The sequence below is a fragment of the Vitis vinifera genome, chromosome 15 (genome assembly GCF_030704535.1).
Source record: "Vitis vinifera cultivar Pinot Noir 40024 chromosome 15, ASM3070453v1".
Lineage (NCBI taxonomy): Eukaryota > Viridiplantae > Streptophyta > Magnoliopsida > Vitales > Vitaceae > Vitis > Vitis vinifera.
The window spans coordinates 18,580,773-18,595,766 of record NC_081819.1 but is presented as its reverse complement, the minus strand read 5'-3'; the positions used below and the strand labels follow the sequence as shown (position 1 = coordinate 18,595,766).

Genomic DNA, 14,994 nt, shown 5'->3' with positions numbered 1-14,994 from the left:
GTTGACATGCCATGTCTTGATTTGCTTGCATTTCAGTCTTAGAGTCTCGGTCAGCATTTGTTTGGGTCCATTATTTTAGTTTTGCTTTGTCAGCATAGTTTCAGTGATGTTTGGACTTGTTTTAGCATTTGTTCATTGAGGCTATGTATATCTTTTGCATTGCATCATCATTGAGCATATCCCAGAGTGTCTTGTATGGTGAGATTCCGTGTCTTATGTTAGTTACTATCCTACACTGGGGCATACCCCCATCCTTGAGTTCATCGGATATTTTGCAGATTCTCTCACTGCTCAGTCTATTTCTTGATCTTTATGGGTCGTCACACTGGGGCATACCCCCATCCTTGAGTTCATCGGATCTTTTGCAGATTCTCTCACTACTCGATCTACTTCTTGATCTTTGTGAGTCGTTATACTAGGGCATACCCCTTTGGTGCTTTTCTACTGGGGCATACCCCCTCTCGTTGGGTTTACCGTGTCTCGTGTTGATTTCATGGTTGTCAGACCCATTTGCCGATCTTTATGAGTTATCACCTAGGGCGTCCCCCTATTGTCATCTTATTTAGGGCATCCCCCTTCTTTCAGATTTTCACCATCATAGATTTTCATCTATGAGCATTTATTTCAGTTATATCACCACCATGGATTTTCATCCTTGGGCTTTTGAGATTATATCACCACCATAGATTTTCATCTATGGGCATTTCAGTTATCACCACCATGGATTTTCATCCATGAGCCTTTGTTTCAGATTTTCACCACCATAGATCAGACATCTATGGGCATTTCAGATTCACCATCATGGATTTTCATCCATGAGCCTTTGTTTCAGATTTTCACCACCATAGATTTTCATCTATGGGCATTTCAGATTCACCATCATGGATTTTCATCCATGAGCCTTTGTTTCAGATTTTCACCACCATAGATCAGACATCTATGGGCATTTCAGATTCACCATCATGGATTTTCATCCATGAGCCTTTGTTTCAGATTTTCACCACCACAGATTTTCATCTATGGGCATTTCAGATTCACCATCATGGATTTTCATCCATGAGCCTTTGTTTCAGTTATCACCACCATGGATTTTCATCCTTGGGCTTTTGAGATTATATCACCACCATGGATTTTCGTCCTTGGGCTTTTGAGATTATATCACCACCATGGATTTTCATCCTTGGGCATTTCGAGATTATCACCACCATAGATTTTTATCTGTGGACATTTCAGATTTCACCACCATAGATCAGACATCTATGGGCATTTCAGATTCACCATCATGGATTTTCATCCATGAGCCTTTGTTTCAGTTATTATCACCACCGTAGGTCTTCACCTATGGGCTTTCGATTTTAGCGTTTAGAGTTCGCTTTTTGGTTGGCTTCCAGAGCTTTATTTTCTTATTTTCTAGTTTAGTGTTTAGAGTTAGCTTTTTGGTTGGCTTCCAGAGCTTTATTTTCATATTTTCTAGTTTAGTGTTTAGGGTTAGTTTTTTTGGTTTGGCTTCCAGAGCTATTATTTTCTCAGTTTAGCATTTAGAGTTAGCTTTTTGGTTTGGCTTCCAGAGCTTTATTTTCTTATTTTCTAGTTTAGCGTTTAGAGTCAGTCTTGTCATGCAGAGTCACAGCTCCTAGCGTTCATATTCTCTGGCATTGCATGTCTCACCTTCATGGATTTGCACTTATTCTCACTCTCCTCACCTCGTTACCCTGTGCTTATCGCCTATTCATCTCGTAATCCACATAGGGCAGTCTCCTTTAGACGTATTCTTGTTCGTACTCGAGGGTGGTTCGACCGTTACTCATCTTTGACATCGATCTTTGAGTCACTTTTGGAGATATCTTAGAGGGAGCCCGGATCCTTAGTGTGGTTTCAGAGGCATTTTGATACATCATTTTGTTTTAGGATTAGAGCCTTTGTGTTAGTCTGTCAGCCTGAGCGAATTCGTTTTGCTAGTGTCCCTATGGGGGTCTCCTTGGTTCTTCGGTAGAGTTCACTTCATTCCACTCACTATTCACACTTACTTATCACTTCAGTGTTTATATTCCTTTCACTTGTGAACTCTACCGAAGACGGGCATATTTGTAGACCCCCATTTTGGGAGGTAATTGCTGCAGCAAATTTTTCCAGGTGGAGCAGCTTCAGGAGGCCACGTGTTGCCTCTTCATTGGCTGTTGAAGAATCAGATAATGGGTTCGGGAAGCCAATGGGTGTGCGACACGTGTCCAGAGAATATGAAAAAGGCTACAAACCGTTGAGGGGAGCAGAGGAGAGAGTGCTTTTGGCTGCCAGCTGCATGGTAGTGGGGACGGTACTTGGGGCTGCAGGTGGGTGCTGGAGGTGGAGTGCTTTTCAGAGGATGCTTTTCCATTAGAGAAGGGGCGGCAGAGATCTTGACAGGGGGAGAGCTTTTGTTTGGTTCTTTTTGGGAGGAAGAAAAAGAGAGCAGAGGGTTTTTTTTTGGTTCTTTGGAGAGGAAGGATTCTGGAGAGGGAGGAAAGAAAAAAAGTCATTCTTGGGTTAACTGAAGAGAAAATGGAGAGATATTTTGAGAAAGAAAAGCTTGGGCAACTTTGACTGGGAGGGGGAGTAAACTAGAAGAGAGTGGTGCTTTTGGTTACGGTTTTTCAGGCAGAGAGGAGGGAGTTTTTAGAGACACTTGAGAGGAGAGGAGCTTTTGTTTTGGTTGTTTTGGCAGGAGCTCTAGGAGCAGGCCGTTAGAGTGTGTAGAGGAGCAGAGAGCTTTAGGGAGAAGAAAGGAAGAAACAGAGAGAGCTTTAGCTGAGGAGAAGAGCATGGATATGAGGAGAGGAAGAACATACTAAGAAGACGAAACTTTCAGGTTTGGTTACTCTGCTTTTTTTTCTTTATATGTTCATTCTTCATCTTTTTATATATATATATATATATATATATATATATATATATATATATATATATATATATATATATATATATATATATATATATATATATTTCGTCCTCCATGATTTTCATCTTGTTTATTGGATTGCCTTTGGTTTGGCGATTATGGCCTTGATATTTGAAAGATTTTGAGGCACATTATTCCCTTTTCTGATGAACTTTTCTTTCTCACCATAATATATTTGTTGTCGGGTCCATGGATAAAATATTGAAATGGATTCAACATGTTGGTTAAAAGACTTGTTTTCAATTCTTGTTGCTATCCTCTCGATCCTCTGTTTTTTCCTTGCATATATGCTCCCGGCTATGAAATTATGAAAAACTGGATTGAAGATGGGTCTGGCAGTTCATGGTCCGCAGGGTTGATGAGACTATTGCAGTATAGAATAGCAGTTTTATGGGGGATGAATGAAAGCTCTGTGGATAAAATGAGATATAAATCAAGGGAAACTGAAACGGACCTGGGTCTCTCTCTTCACTCGGTTTTTATCCTCAGATTCAGAGAAGTATGGAGACTTAGCAACTAGCAGATCTCAATCTTAAGAAGGCATCCCAACTTGGAGAAATGGAGAGTAAAGGTGACCTGGGAAGAATTCTGGATCCTGTACGCTTGGGACTGTCCCTGGAAGAAAGTGGAATGTGGATGGAGGGCATGAAATACCATGATGCATTCATGTTCTCAATCATGAGCCCACATGCATAATTGCAATTTGCATGGCCGTTTTCCCTCCCACTACTTTTTCAACCGTCCATATCTATGAACAAGACCCAATGCCATTCATCCTCCACCATTGGTCCTCCCTTCAACCATCCTATATCCTCCCATGTACATACAGCCCATGCACACGACCCCCATGATCCTTCTCAGGCTTCTTCATAAGATCCATACCACCACCTGTCCCATTAATCTCATACCCACTGGCCATCATCTCTATACTCATATCTAACCCATTTCCCATCACTATTTATACCCATTAAATCTTTCACGTCCCTACTCATATTTCCACCATGCCCATACTCATTAGATGCCCATACATACCATCTATTCATCCTATACCCATCCTATCTCCCATACCTATCTTCCAACTTCACCATTCAACCCATCTCTTCATATGCATATATCTCCATGATTCGTGCTGCTAATCATTCTTTAAAGCCTTTTCTATCATGGTGTCCCCGTTTCGACGTGTTGTTGTTTTTATTGCTGAGGTCGATGCCCTTTCGAGCCAGCACCGGATAAGGGGTCGCTAAGCCATGGCCCACTTTCAGACACATCTAAGCCCAGCATGTTCACCATCCAGTTCATGAAGGCGAGGCAGATCTTCGACGGTCTTGGCGATCCTACCGTCGAGGTGGATATTGGTCTATCAAATGGTGCTGAGGTTAGCATTGCAATGCCGAGCGGTGCATCCACAGTCTGCGGCACCGCCGGAACCCAGGATCACAAATCCAAGAATGGATCTCACCTCGTCGGAATCGAATTTCCTGAGTGCCTCAGCTTCAATGCAGTCACAGCTGCAGCTACTACTGGCCAAATCCGAAGACATCGAACCCCTCACCAGATGAAGAGTTCGATCATCATGATGACTGTGTAGATGAGAACGACGCCGACGAAACAACTCTCTCTCATCCTCTCAGCCATCTGGGCAAAAGAACCAAAGCTTCATGGAGATGATACAGTCAGCTTCGGCTAAAGGAACCCAGGAGGAGGAGAAAATAATTTCAACCTCATGCATTAAGTCCAAGCCGTGTACCCCATTAATTTCACTCAACTCATTTCAACGGAGTAAGCAAACGAAGCTACTGGGTACCTCGGGTACATATTCAAAGCGTCTTATATTGGAGCCTGGGTCATTGATGGACCAATTTGCGTCGAGTATGGTGAAAAGATGTGGGCAGATTTTGGCATTGAGCTGGGCAGATTTTGATGTTCAGGTGGCAGCTGTCATAGTTTCTCTCTCCGGTCGGCGTCGCTACATGACCAGAAACCTTGTGGCCTGGAATAGAACCCGTCATCTCTGTTTCTAGGATCCCGACAAGGAATGCATTCATCGGATCCCCGTTCATCTAGAAGAAACTTATCCAATTTCGGTTCCCACAGTTTCGCTTTCAAAGGTATACGGGTACTGAACCCACAGGAAAATAGTCTGGGAATTGGATCAAGATCATCAAGGATGGCTTCCAGTCGCTGAGTTGACTTTGCATGGGATAAGAGGAATCTGATCTTCACCGTGGCATGTGCATGGCCACCTTTTGGCCCACGTGTCATCTTTCATTTCGAATCCTCTTTGATTTTGAAAAAGATTTTCCCAAGCTTCATTTTGTAAATAATTTCCTAAATTCCGGGTTTTAAATAACTTCAAGTCTCCAAAGCTTTCATCCTTAGAGTTTTTAGGACTCAAAATCCCATTTTCAATAAAATTTGGTCGCCTTTTTCTTTTTGGCGAGCTACTTTCGAATTTTCTTTGATTTTCAAAATATTTTAAAATAAGTGTGAATTTATTTTTCGTAATTCTTGGTGATAGAATTTACGAAATTAATTCATACAAAAATAAACGAGCTTTGATGGGGGCCCAACATCAAATGAATTTTCATCAAATAAAACTGAATTTGAGTGAAATGCCATGTGTGCTGTTGATAGTTCTTTATCTGTTTACTGACTCCCGGGCTATATTTTATATTCATTAATTGTACACTAACCCCATTTCTTGATAGCGCATGGTGGCTCGTTGCTCAGGTACGTACCCCCTTTCACTCTAGTCATCTTCTATGCATTGTTCTGTTTCTCATATGTGCATGATCACTCTGAGTATTCATTGATTTCCTCATCATTGCCACGTCAACTTCATTTTATTAGTAGAGACCCGACTTTAGGGACTTAGAGGGGTGCTACGGTCTTTACCGTACCTTCCCGATAAGTAACCTGACCCCCGAACCCGATTCGGTTTTTCATGGACCGCCTTTTCTAAAATAAGGAGTCACACTTAGGGTTTTTCTTTCTTATTTTGTTTACCCTTTAAAAATAAAACAAAAATAAGTGGCGACTCCAAGTCAATTTTTCTTAATCAATAAAAATCAATTTTTTCAAATAAAAATCGAGTTTCGCCATCGAGTGGGAAACGCATTGAGATAGATCGAAATGCGGGGTCCACACATATGTAATATGATAATCTTATGAGATTTTTCAAATTTCTCCAACATCATGGTTTGGTGGGAACAACCCGGAGAGGTTGGACTTTTCGTAATGCAAACCCAAACTTCTCATCCATGTCCATATCCTCTGGTTTCATACCATCTTCAAGCTTCCAATCAAAGGAGTGAAGAAGAGAAGCCAACATCAAGTGCACCATCCTATGGCCAAATAGCAATCCAGGACAGATTCTTCTTCCACCGCTGAAGGGAAGGAGTTGGAAGTCTCGGCCCTTGACATCAATCTCACTCTCTAAAAACCTTTCAGGCTCAAAGGAGTTTGGGTTCGACCATGTCCTCGAATCTTTGCCAATAGCCCACGCATTGACAAGTACTTGCGCATTCTTGGGCACTGCATAACCTAGTATTTCTAAGTCCGTTTCGACCTTTCTAGGAACCAGCAATGGGATCGTTGGATGCAACCTGAAGGTTTCTTTTACTACTGCTTGTAAATAAGGCAGCTTTGAGATGTCTGATTCTTCAATATATCTTGTCTTTGCCTACGACTTCACTGAGTTCTTCTCGAGCTTTAGCCATTGCTTCGGGGTTCTTTAATAACTCAGCCATTGCCCACTCTATCGTGCTCGCTGTGGTGTCTGTCCCCGCAGGAAATAGGTCCTGGCATGGAGGATAATATCAGAAAGAATGGCACATACATTAACTAAACTAGTAGTCTTTTAACCCAAAAAAAGTCACGCTAAGTCTCACCACCAGGCTCCATGGTCATATATGGAGGCACTAGAATTAAATTAACTGAAAAGGAGGGTACTAGAAATGAATATTAAAGACCCTAAGATATGATACTTACAAGAAGCAAATGTTTGATACCATTGCAGCTCAACTCATGGTCATATTGTTTGTTGAGATTGAGGAGGCCATCTAGCACATCGTTGTCCGTGGAAGAAGCTTTTAACATTAACCTTTGATTGAAAAAACCGTCAAAAATATCTACCAGTTTATTAAAAGAAACCGTCAGCCTTCTCTGTATTCCTTGTGGATCAACCAATCTAAGGTCCGGAAAGAAGTCTGCAAGATTAGGCTTTTCAGATTCTACTATTAGACTCTGTATAAGGTCCTTGAACCCTTGTGACAAATTGGAATCATAGTGAGCCAAATCAACAGAGAAAAAAGTGTTTGATAACATATTGAGGGCGGTTGTGAAGGCTGCTCTGCCCAAATCGACTGCCTGACCGCTGCTGCAACTTTCATGGGCATGGTCTAGAAGTTGTTGCACAACTTTTCGGCGCAGGCCATGGAAGGCGTCAACACGTTGCGGGGAAAATATCTGCATTCTGCATATCTTCCTGAGGTTGTCCCAATGAGCCGATGCTGGTAAAAATCCCATTGAAAAATGGTGATGGTTGGCTACTTGGAAGACATTGGGGACTGTCCTGCCAGAAAAGGCTTGGTCTTTTTAGGTTAGCACTTGTTGGGCTGTTTCTGGAGAGTCTTCCTAGCTTGAGAGACATCAGAGGGCCATACGTTTTGGAAAGAGTTGTGAGTGATTGGTGGGGTTTGTCCCCGAATTCAAGGAGGTTCCCGATGATGGGTAGAGGGCGGGGGCCCGGCGGAAGCCTGGCTTGGAAGGATTTCCGATGGGTGGAGCCAAGGATGAGGAAATGGAAGCATAACCAAACAAAGCAAGGAAGAAGAAGTAGAAGAACAAGTGCTGTGATATCCATTGCTTTTCAATCTCTCTATCTCAGCTGCTGGCATTTCAGCTTATTTAACCTTCACAACAACTGCTTCCAAGGCCGCCGATCGAGCAGCTTGGAGTGGGAACAGATCAAAGATTTGGTAGTATTGGTTGAAACACATTCTAAGAAACAATGTTTGTTTCCTAAATAATAATAATAATTAATAATTAAAATGTAAAAAGGAAATTTCCAATCCATCCATATCATATTCACACTTTGCTTTCAAAAGAAAAAACTACAAACATTATTGATCTTACCCAAAACATATGTATATTTCAAGATTTTCATATCTGGTTACCTCAGATGATGTTTTAGATGAATGCACATGTTTTTACATCAATAAGTCAAAAATTAATATTCATGCCCATCGATATCATGCACTCCTACTCTCATACAACTTAGCTCTATTACAATTTAAAAACACTTTTCAAAACCTAAGTGTATTTAGAACCCATTTGATAGTGATTTTGTAAAGTGTTTCTAATATTTTTAATACCTGAAAATTTTTATCATTCAAGTATTAGAAACATTAAAAATATTTTCTAAAATCACTATCAAACATACTTTAAGAATACGTTTGACAAATATTTGAGCTATAATTTATAAATTTTAAAATAATAATTTTCACAACCTAACAACCTTTCATATCATTTTTAGAGTATATCTGATAGTAATTAAAAAAAATGTTTCTAACATTTCTAACACTTAAATAATAAAAACTTTTAAATATTAAAAAAAATTAGAAACATTTCCTAAAATTTTATCAAAATTCTTCTTACTCAAATGTAAATCTTTATTAAATTGTTTGGTTTGTACCTTTCATTAATCTTTAAAAAAATATTTGAACTTACCAAAGCGAGTGATAAAACAATTCACTTCTCAAAAAAAAAAAAATCAAATTTATTCTCTATATTTTTAATTATTATTTAAAACATTATACAAAAACTAATAAAAAAACATACAAAATTTATTCTGAAAAATGAAATATATTTTTTAAACAAATTCTTGAAAAACTGATGTTTTTGAAACAGAAATTATTTTAAAACTTGGATCTTCTCAACCCATTTTTTGTATTTTCAAATATTTCTTAAAAATAAATTTTATATAATGCTGCATTTTCAATCATTCCACATACCATTTGTACAATTATGTATTTAAAATCATTCTAAAAAAGAAGTTAAAATAATATAAATTAAGTAAAAATGATTTTAGAAAATAAACACCATATTTTCATAACAAATTTTAAGGAAAAAAAATGGGTGCCCGACCAAATGATTTTTTTCAAATTGGGTTTTCAATTTTCTGTTTACCAAACAGGCTAATACTGTTCCACTTTTGGGAGGACACAGCAGAGACAACGCACATATTCTCATACAACTAGCACGCCACTGGCTTTAATCACATTCTGTCATCTGGCAGCACATGACTCCAAAGCATCATCTTAGTAAAAACAAGATAATATATGCACGTAAGGGAATATACAGGGTAGGCAAAAAGGAATGAAGCAGGTGATAGAAAAATTCGTTCATTGGATGCGTGAAGAGATTGTAATGGGAGACGAAGCTGATAACCAAAGGTGAGAGAGCCAATCAAACTTGCAGGAAACCGAAAGAAGACGAGCAGTCACGATTCACACCCCATAGGGCCAAAAGTCAGCCGAGAACGGTCAATTCCCAGCTCTAAGAGAGAGTTCTTGATTTGATACCTACGGCAGGTTATTGGGTCCAGCTGCCACATTACTGCCTGTCTGAGCTTGGTTTTCGAGCCAAGAAGAGATACATGGGTGTGAAGATCTCTTTCCTGCCAGTAGTCACATGATTTGGTTAGTAGCTGATGGAAACTAGCACACAAAAGAAAAGAATGTCTGAGTCAATTCATATACAACAAGAACTTTAGAAGCCTCTCTTTTCAGATTATTGTTCATCAATTGGCTTGGAGTGTGTACTGGAGAAAGGTAGCTGTGTGATTTGAGAGTTCCAGATGTGCTTTAATCATAATAATTAGGTCAATGTAGGATCCTTTGAGTCATCTAATTTTACTCGTTCTGACGGTGGAATCCTTCTACTGATTGCCAAAGGGTATGTTTGGGTGAGAGGAAAATGCTAAGACAAAAAAATATAGTGGAAAAATAGGAATAAAAAAAGCATAAAATAAAAAAAAATTAAAATTAATAAATTATTTTTATACGTTTTTTCGATTTCGCTTATTTTAACTATTTTTTATATAATTTGAAAATATATCTTATTTGTGCCTTTTTCAGGTACGCAGATCGGATAAGGAATAAGATAATCTAACAAGTAATTTCAATATATTCCCATTCTGAAAGAAAATTTTGTATTAGGAAAGAGAACTCTTACTTCCCACCATCGACCAGCCCTTCTGCAGCTTTCGCTAGAAAAGCTTGAACTCTTTGACTTCCCTTTGGAGCAAGTCCCACAAATTCTAGGGCCTTTGGACAATAATAATAAAAATTTGTCTATGATCCAGGAAGAATAGAAAAGAAATTTTCCGCTGATCACAATTTCTTTTCCTATGTTTTCTCAACAGTATAATTCTATTGGCTTTTCAAGTGGGAACCTTCCTTTCAATGAAGGTTGGAGTAGGTGTTGATGGTTGAATGATATCCAGGCATGCAAACAGCTAGATTTGGGCGTGGTCCAAGACCTGCCTTAAGCCCAATAATTTAATAAATATAATTAGATTTATTAATAAAAACAAGATAAACTCCTCTGCAATGTTTCAAATCTCCTCTGAAATTATTTTCTTCTCTAAAATCCACTCTCTCTATTTTCTTGACTAATGTTTTAATTACTGAGATATTTTTAATAGGTTGGAGTCATAATATAATTGTTTCCATTTTATTAAAAAATAAAATAATGTGAACATTTGAAAAACAATTTGAAAAAGTAAACGTTTAAATCTGAACATTTGAAAGAGGGTGTTCGATGTCCTATGGGTCTCTAAACACCCCTACAAAACATTTGAAGACCCCAATAGGACATTTGGATGTGTTGGATTAAGCTTTCTAAGAAAACATCATTTGGGTGATTCATTCTCAGGCTTAAGAGTGGTGTTATTGCAACCTGACATAACGCTCTCGTAACTCGAACTCATGACCCTTGACTCTGATACCAATTGTTAAATTGGGTTACAATCATCTCATCTAAAAATCAATTGGTATTCAATGAGGATATGACAAATCTTTTATGACATTTAACATCGCATCACGTAGGTTTCTTCTAAGAGTCATCATTTGGGTAATTCATTCTTGAGTTTAAGAGCAATATTGTTGCACCCCAACAAGATGTTCATACATATTTTTCAATTTTTTTTTTAAATTTTAATTTCTTTTATTTAATATCTCAATTTTTAAAGATTTTAATAACAGGTTTTAATAATATAAGTTTAAAAAACAAAAGTAAGGTGTTTTCATAAATATATTTCTAAACACTGGCTAAAGAAATTAAAGAATGTGCTAGGGGCCGTACCTGATTTTCGATCCATCGTGGGAACGCGTTCCCTCGTGGCCCACCGCCGCTGGCCCACAAAGCACGGCGGTCGCCATATGACTCTGTACTCCTCGTCGTTTATTAATAAGCTACACCCTGGTTGATGAACAAGTAAAGTCCACAAGGCAGCCCCACCTGAGAACTGAGATTCAGATCAACTGCACCCACATCATGGTGAATGTAACGGTCATGGCTCTCCTTATCGCTATCGCTGCATCGGCCACTCCTGCGGCGTCATATACCAATCACACCGTCGGCGGCGACGCCGGGTGGTTCTTCAACACCACCACCAACACTTCCATCATCGACTACTCCAAATGGGCCGCTAATCAGACATTCAGTCTCGGTGATTTCCTAAGTAAGCTGAATTCCATGTCCACATCTTTTCCCCTGTTTGGTTCCTGAGAAAATGTAGGAGAGGAAAATGACTGGATTCTCATGTTCAATTCATGACAAATGTTCAGGCTATAATAATTTATGCTGTCCTTTTCCCTCAATTTCTCAGCAACCAAACAGAGTTTTTTTTTTTTTTTTCTTTTGTCTCTCGCTCTTGATCTAGTTTGCAAACTGCAACTCCAACTCCAATAGCTTCGATTTTTTCTCATGATGAGATAAATCTTCATTTGGTGGCTGAGAAATTATGTTGATTATTGATCTTATGTCTGAGTCAACTTCGCAAAATATCTGCTTAGTCTATTAAATTGGAAATCCGATATTCTTTCCTTTTCCTTCGCTTTCTCTACAGCCAAACAGAGCATTTATTTTATTTAATTTCCCGTGATCTGTAGTTTTCAAAACGAATACCAATCAGACGGTGGTCCAGACCTACAACGAGACGACGTACCAAAGCTGCAACACCGACGACGCGTCCGACGACGACACCTTCCACTACGACGCCGGCAGTAACGAGTTCGGCGAAGCGTGGACAATCGCCGTGGCATTGACCATCGAAGGTCCGAACTATTACTTATCCGACGCCGACGACGGTGTGCAGTGTCAGAACGGCTTGTCCTTCGCGATAGACGTGAAGCACGGGCAAGGCTTACCTCCAAGCCTGAACCAGCCTCCGCCGCCCCCGTACATGGAGCCTCCGTCGGCGGATTCGCCTCCCTCGCCGACGGTGGCAGTCGCTGGAGGCCAGCCCTCTGGCAACGGTGATTCAAGGAATGCTGCTAACATGCGCGCGGTGTTGGGTGTCCTCCTCTTGCTTTTGGTGTAAGGAGGAGGGTATAATCGTATTTTTGGGCGGTTAGGAGGTTAGCCTGCGAAGGTTTAGTACACGTGTCGGGTAGAGGGTTGTAACGTGTTTGGTTCTCAGGTCTGATTGGTACCGGGCTGGGTTGAGCATATTCCTGTTTTGTTCTTTATTCTGTCTTGGTTCTACTCATTAAAATTTAAAACCCATTTTATAACATTCAATTCAGATATACGACTTCATTTAGAACATCTGAGTCTTTGGGTCTACCATTTATCAACGTTTTGCTACATTTAAATAAATAAGACAGTTGTGAAAATTGAAACGACAACACATATAGTATTGAAAGTCATAAAAGTATGAACAAACTTGTCTTAGGCTTTGGTTTTCCAAAAAAATAAAATAAAATTAGGAAAATGCGAGCAAAAATAGTTTTTAATTATTTTTATTATATTTAATTTTCTTCATATTTTTCATATTAAATATTCATTTTTCTCCCCTGATTTTTTTATTATATACTATTATAATATTTCTCTAAATTTTTTTACAAAAAAGTATTTGATTTTTTTTTGTTAGAAATTAAATTTAATTATCATAATAAAGTTAAAAGGTTAAAAAAGACAAAAGTATCTTTTTTTTTTATTAATATAATTTTTTTTTTAAAAATCACTTTTGTCTATTAATATAAAATTATTTTTTAAAAAAATAAAATTAAATTGCAAAACAAACTATTAAAAAAATGTTAAGTCTCAAAAGCAATTTATTTAGAGAATTAAGAAGGAAAAAATAACAATAACAATAACAACCACCATTACAACATTCAATTTAAACTTCTCATAAAATAGTTTAAAGTTATCTACAACTCCCAAATGGCTCTAAGTTTAATCTTTTTCAACCACCTTTAATTGTCAAATAAGTGCTTAATTTGATGATTTGTTTAGGAATGTTTTAAAAAACAATTTTTGGAACTGTTTTCAAAAATAGGTTTATTATATCATCCCTAATAAAAATCCATTTGCAAATTTGGAATATTTTCTACTTGTTTTTATATATTTTTAAATATTTCTTAAAAATCACACTTATCTATCTAACTTTTGTTAATATTATTGAATCAAAATCTTGTAAATTTAAGTTTTTAAGAAAAATGGTAATTCAATGTGTTATCAAAACTTGGTTTTGTAAAATATCATTTATTTCAAATAACTATTTATATTTATTTGTTTTTATTTCTACGTCATTTGAAAAACTGTTTTTTTATTAAAAATTAAAATATGTTTTTAAAAACAATTTCATGCATTTAACAATTTTTTTTTCTCGATTAAATTATTTGGAAGTCCCTATTTGTAATATTCTATATCCCGTGAGAGTGAACGAGGAAGAGCCATATACAAAAGACTTTTATAATATGTCATGAGAAATTTCCTTAAGGGTAAAGGTGTAATAAAGAAACAAAATTGGATCGACGGGTGAGTCATGTGTGCATCTCTGCAACCTTGAACATAGGAGAGTGTACCGTGAATTTTATCAAAATTTTTGAATTTTATCTGGTTATTTAAGGAAAGACAAAAGGCCAAAAAGGGAAAGAGAAAGAAGTGGTGAATGTCCCTTTTTCTCGTCTCTCCTGTCTCTCCTCTAGAGTCCAGAATTTCCTCAAATGTAAACATCTCACACAGTGACGTGGGAATGGTCCAAGGCTCCTGGCTCCACCTCACTATTATACTTTACTAGCTGTCCAAGACCGGACACGTCGTGCCCTTGTTTATGTCGGCATTGAAAACTAAATTTATAAATTATCAAACATAATAAATTTATTTATAATTAATAATATTAATTTCAAATAATTAATTTGCTTAAATCTTATATCTAAGTGCTTCATAAAATTCTAGAAGCACATTTAAAAAAAATTTGATTTTATTATCTTATTAAGAAATAATTCGATATATAAATAAATAAAAATTTATAAATAAAATTCATTTTTTTTGGATTGCAATTCTTATTTTTTGATTTTAAAAATAAAAATAGTAATTATTTTTAAAAATTGATTAACATATTTTACTATCTTAAATTTTGAATTTTTTTTACATAATTTCTAAATTATTCTAATTTTAAAAATAAAAAAAAATGGTGTAGAAGGAAAGCCTTTATTTTCACTTGATATATCCTTATAATTTCTATTTTAAAAATATATGGGTTGATCACTTTTTTTAAAAACAGTCTTTGAAAATATGATGTTTTATAAAACAAATGTTTATTTTGAAAATCTAAAATGTTTTTAACTTATTTTAATATTTTAAAAATAATTTTTTATATCTATTATTTTATTTTTAATCATTTCTTATGTTTGTATAATTATTTTTTTTAAAATAACCATTGTAAAATAAGTAAAAATAACTAAAAAATGTTTCATGAAAGTACCATTTTTTTTATTTTTAAATATGAAAAATAGAAAATAATTTTTTATTAGTAAACGTTTTTT

At 36.9% G+C, this 14,994-nt stretch overlaps 1 protein-coding gene, 1 long non-coding RNA gene and 1 pseudogene across 2 annotated transcripts; 1 reads left to right on the top strand and 2 right to left on the bottom strand.

The window, feature by feature from the left end:
• Nucleotides 1-6,128: 6,128 nt before the first annotated feature.
• Nucleotides 6,129-7,799, bottom strand: LOC100264290 (cytochrome P450 76T24-like; annotated as a pseudogene).
• A 1,366-nt stretch (nucleotides 7,800-9,165) lies between these two features.
• On the bottom strand, nucleotides 9,166-11,419 carry LOC100854414 (uncharacterized). Its single transcript, XR_787781.3, has 2 exons — nucleotides 11,303-11,419; nucleotides 9,166-9,614 (listed from the first exon to the last, which is right to left on the bottom strand). It is a non-coding gene; the product is annotated as an uncharacterized LOC100854414 (long non-coding RNA).
• On the top strand, nucleotides 11,216-12,769 carry LOC100253984 (early nodulin-like protein 18). The gene is made up of 2 exons (XM_002276701.5): nucleotides 11,216-11,681; nucleotides 12,112-12,769. Exons 1-2 carry the CDS (start codon nucleotides 11,495-11,497, stop codon nucleotides 12,540-12,542), a joined length of 618 nt encoding a protein of 205 aa, XP_002276737.1. The 5' UTR covers nucleotides 11,216-11,494; the 3' UTR covers nucleotides 12,543-12,769.
• Nucleotides 12,770-14,994: the final 2,225 nt, after the last annotated feature.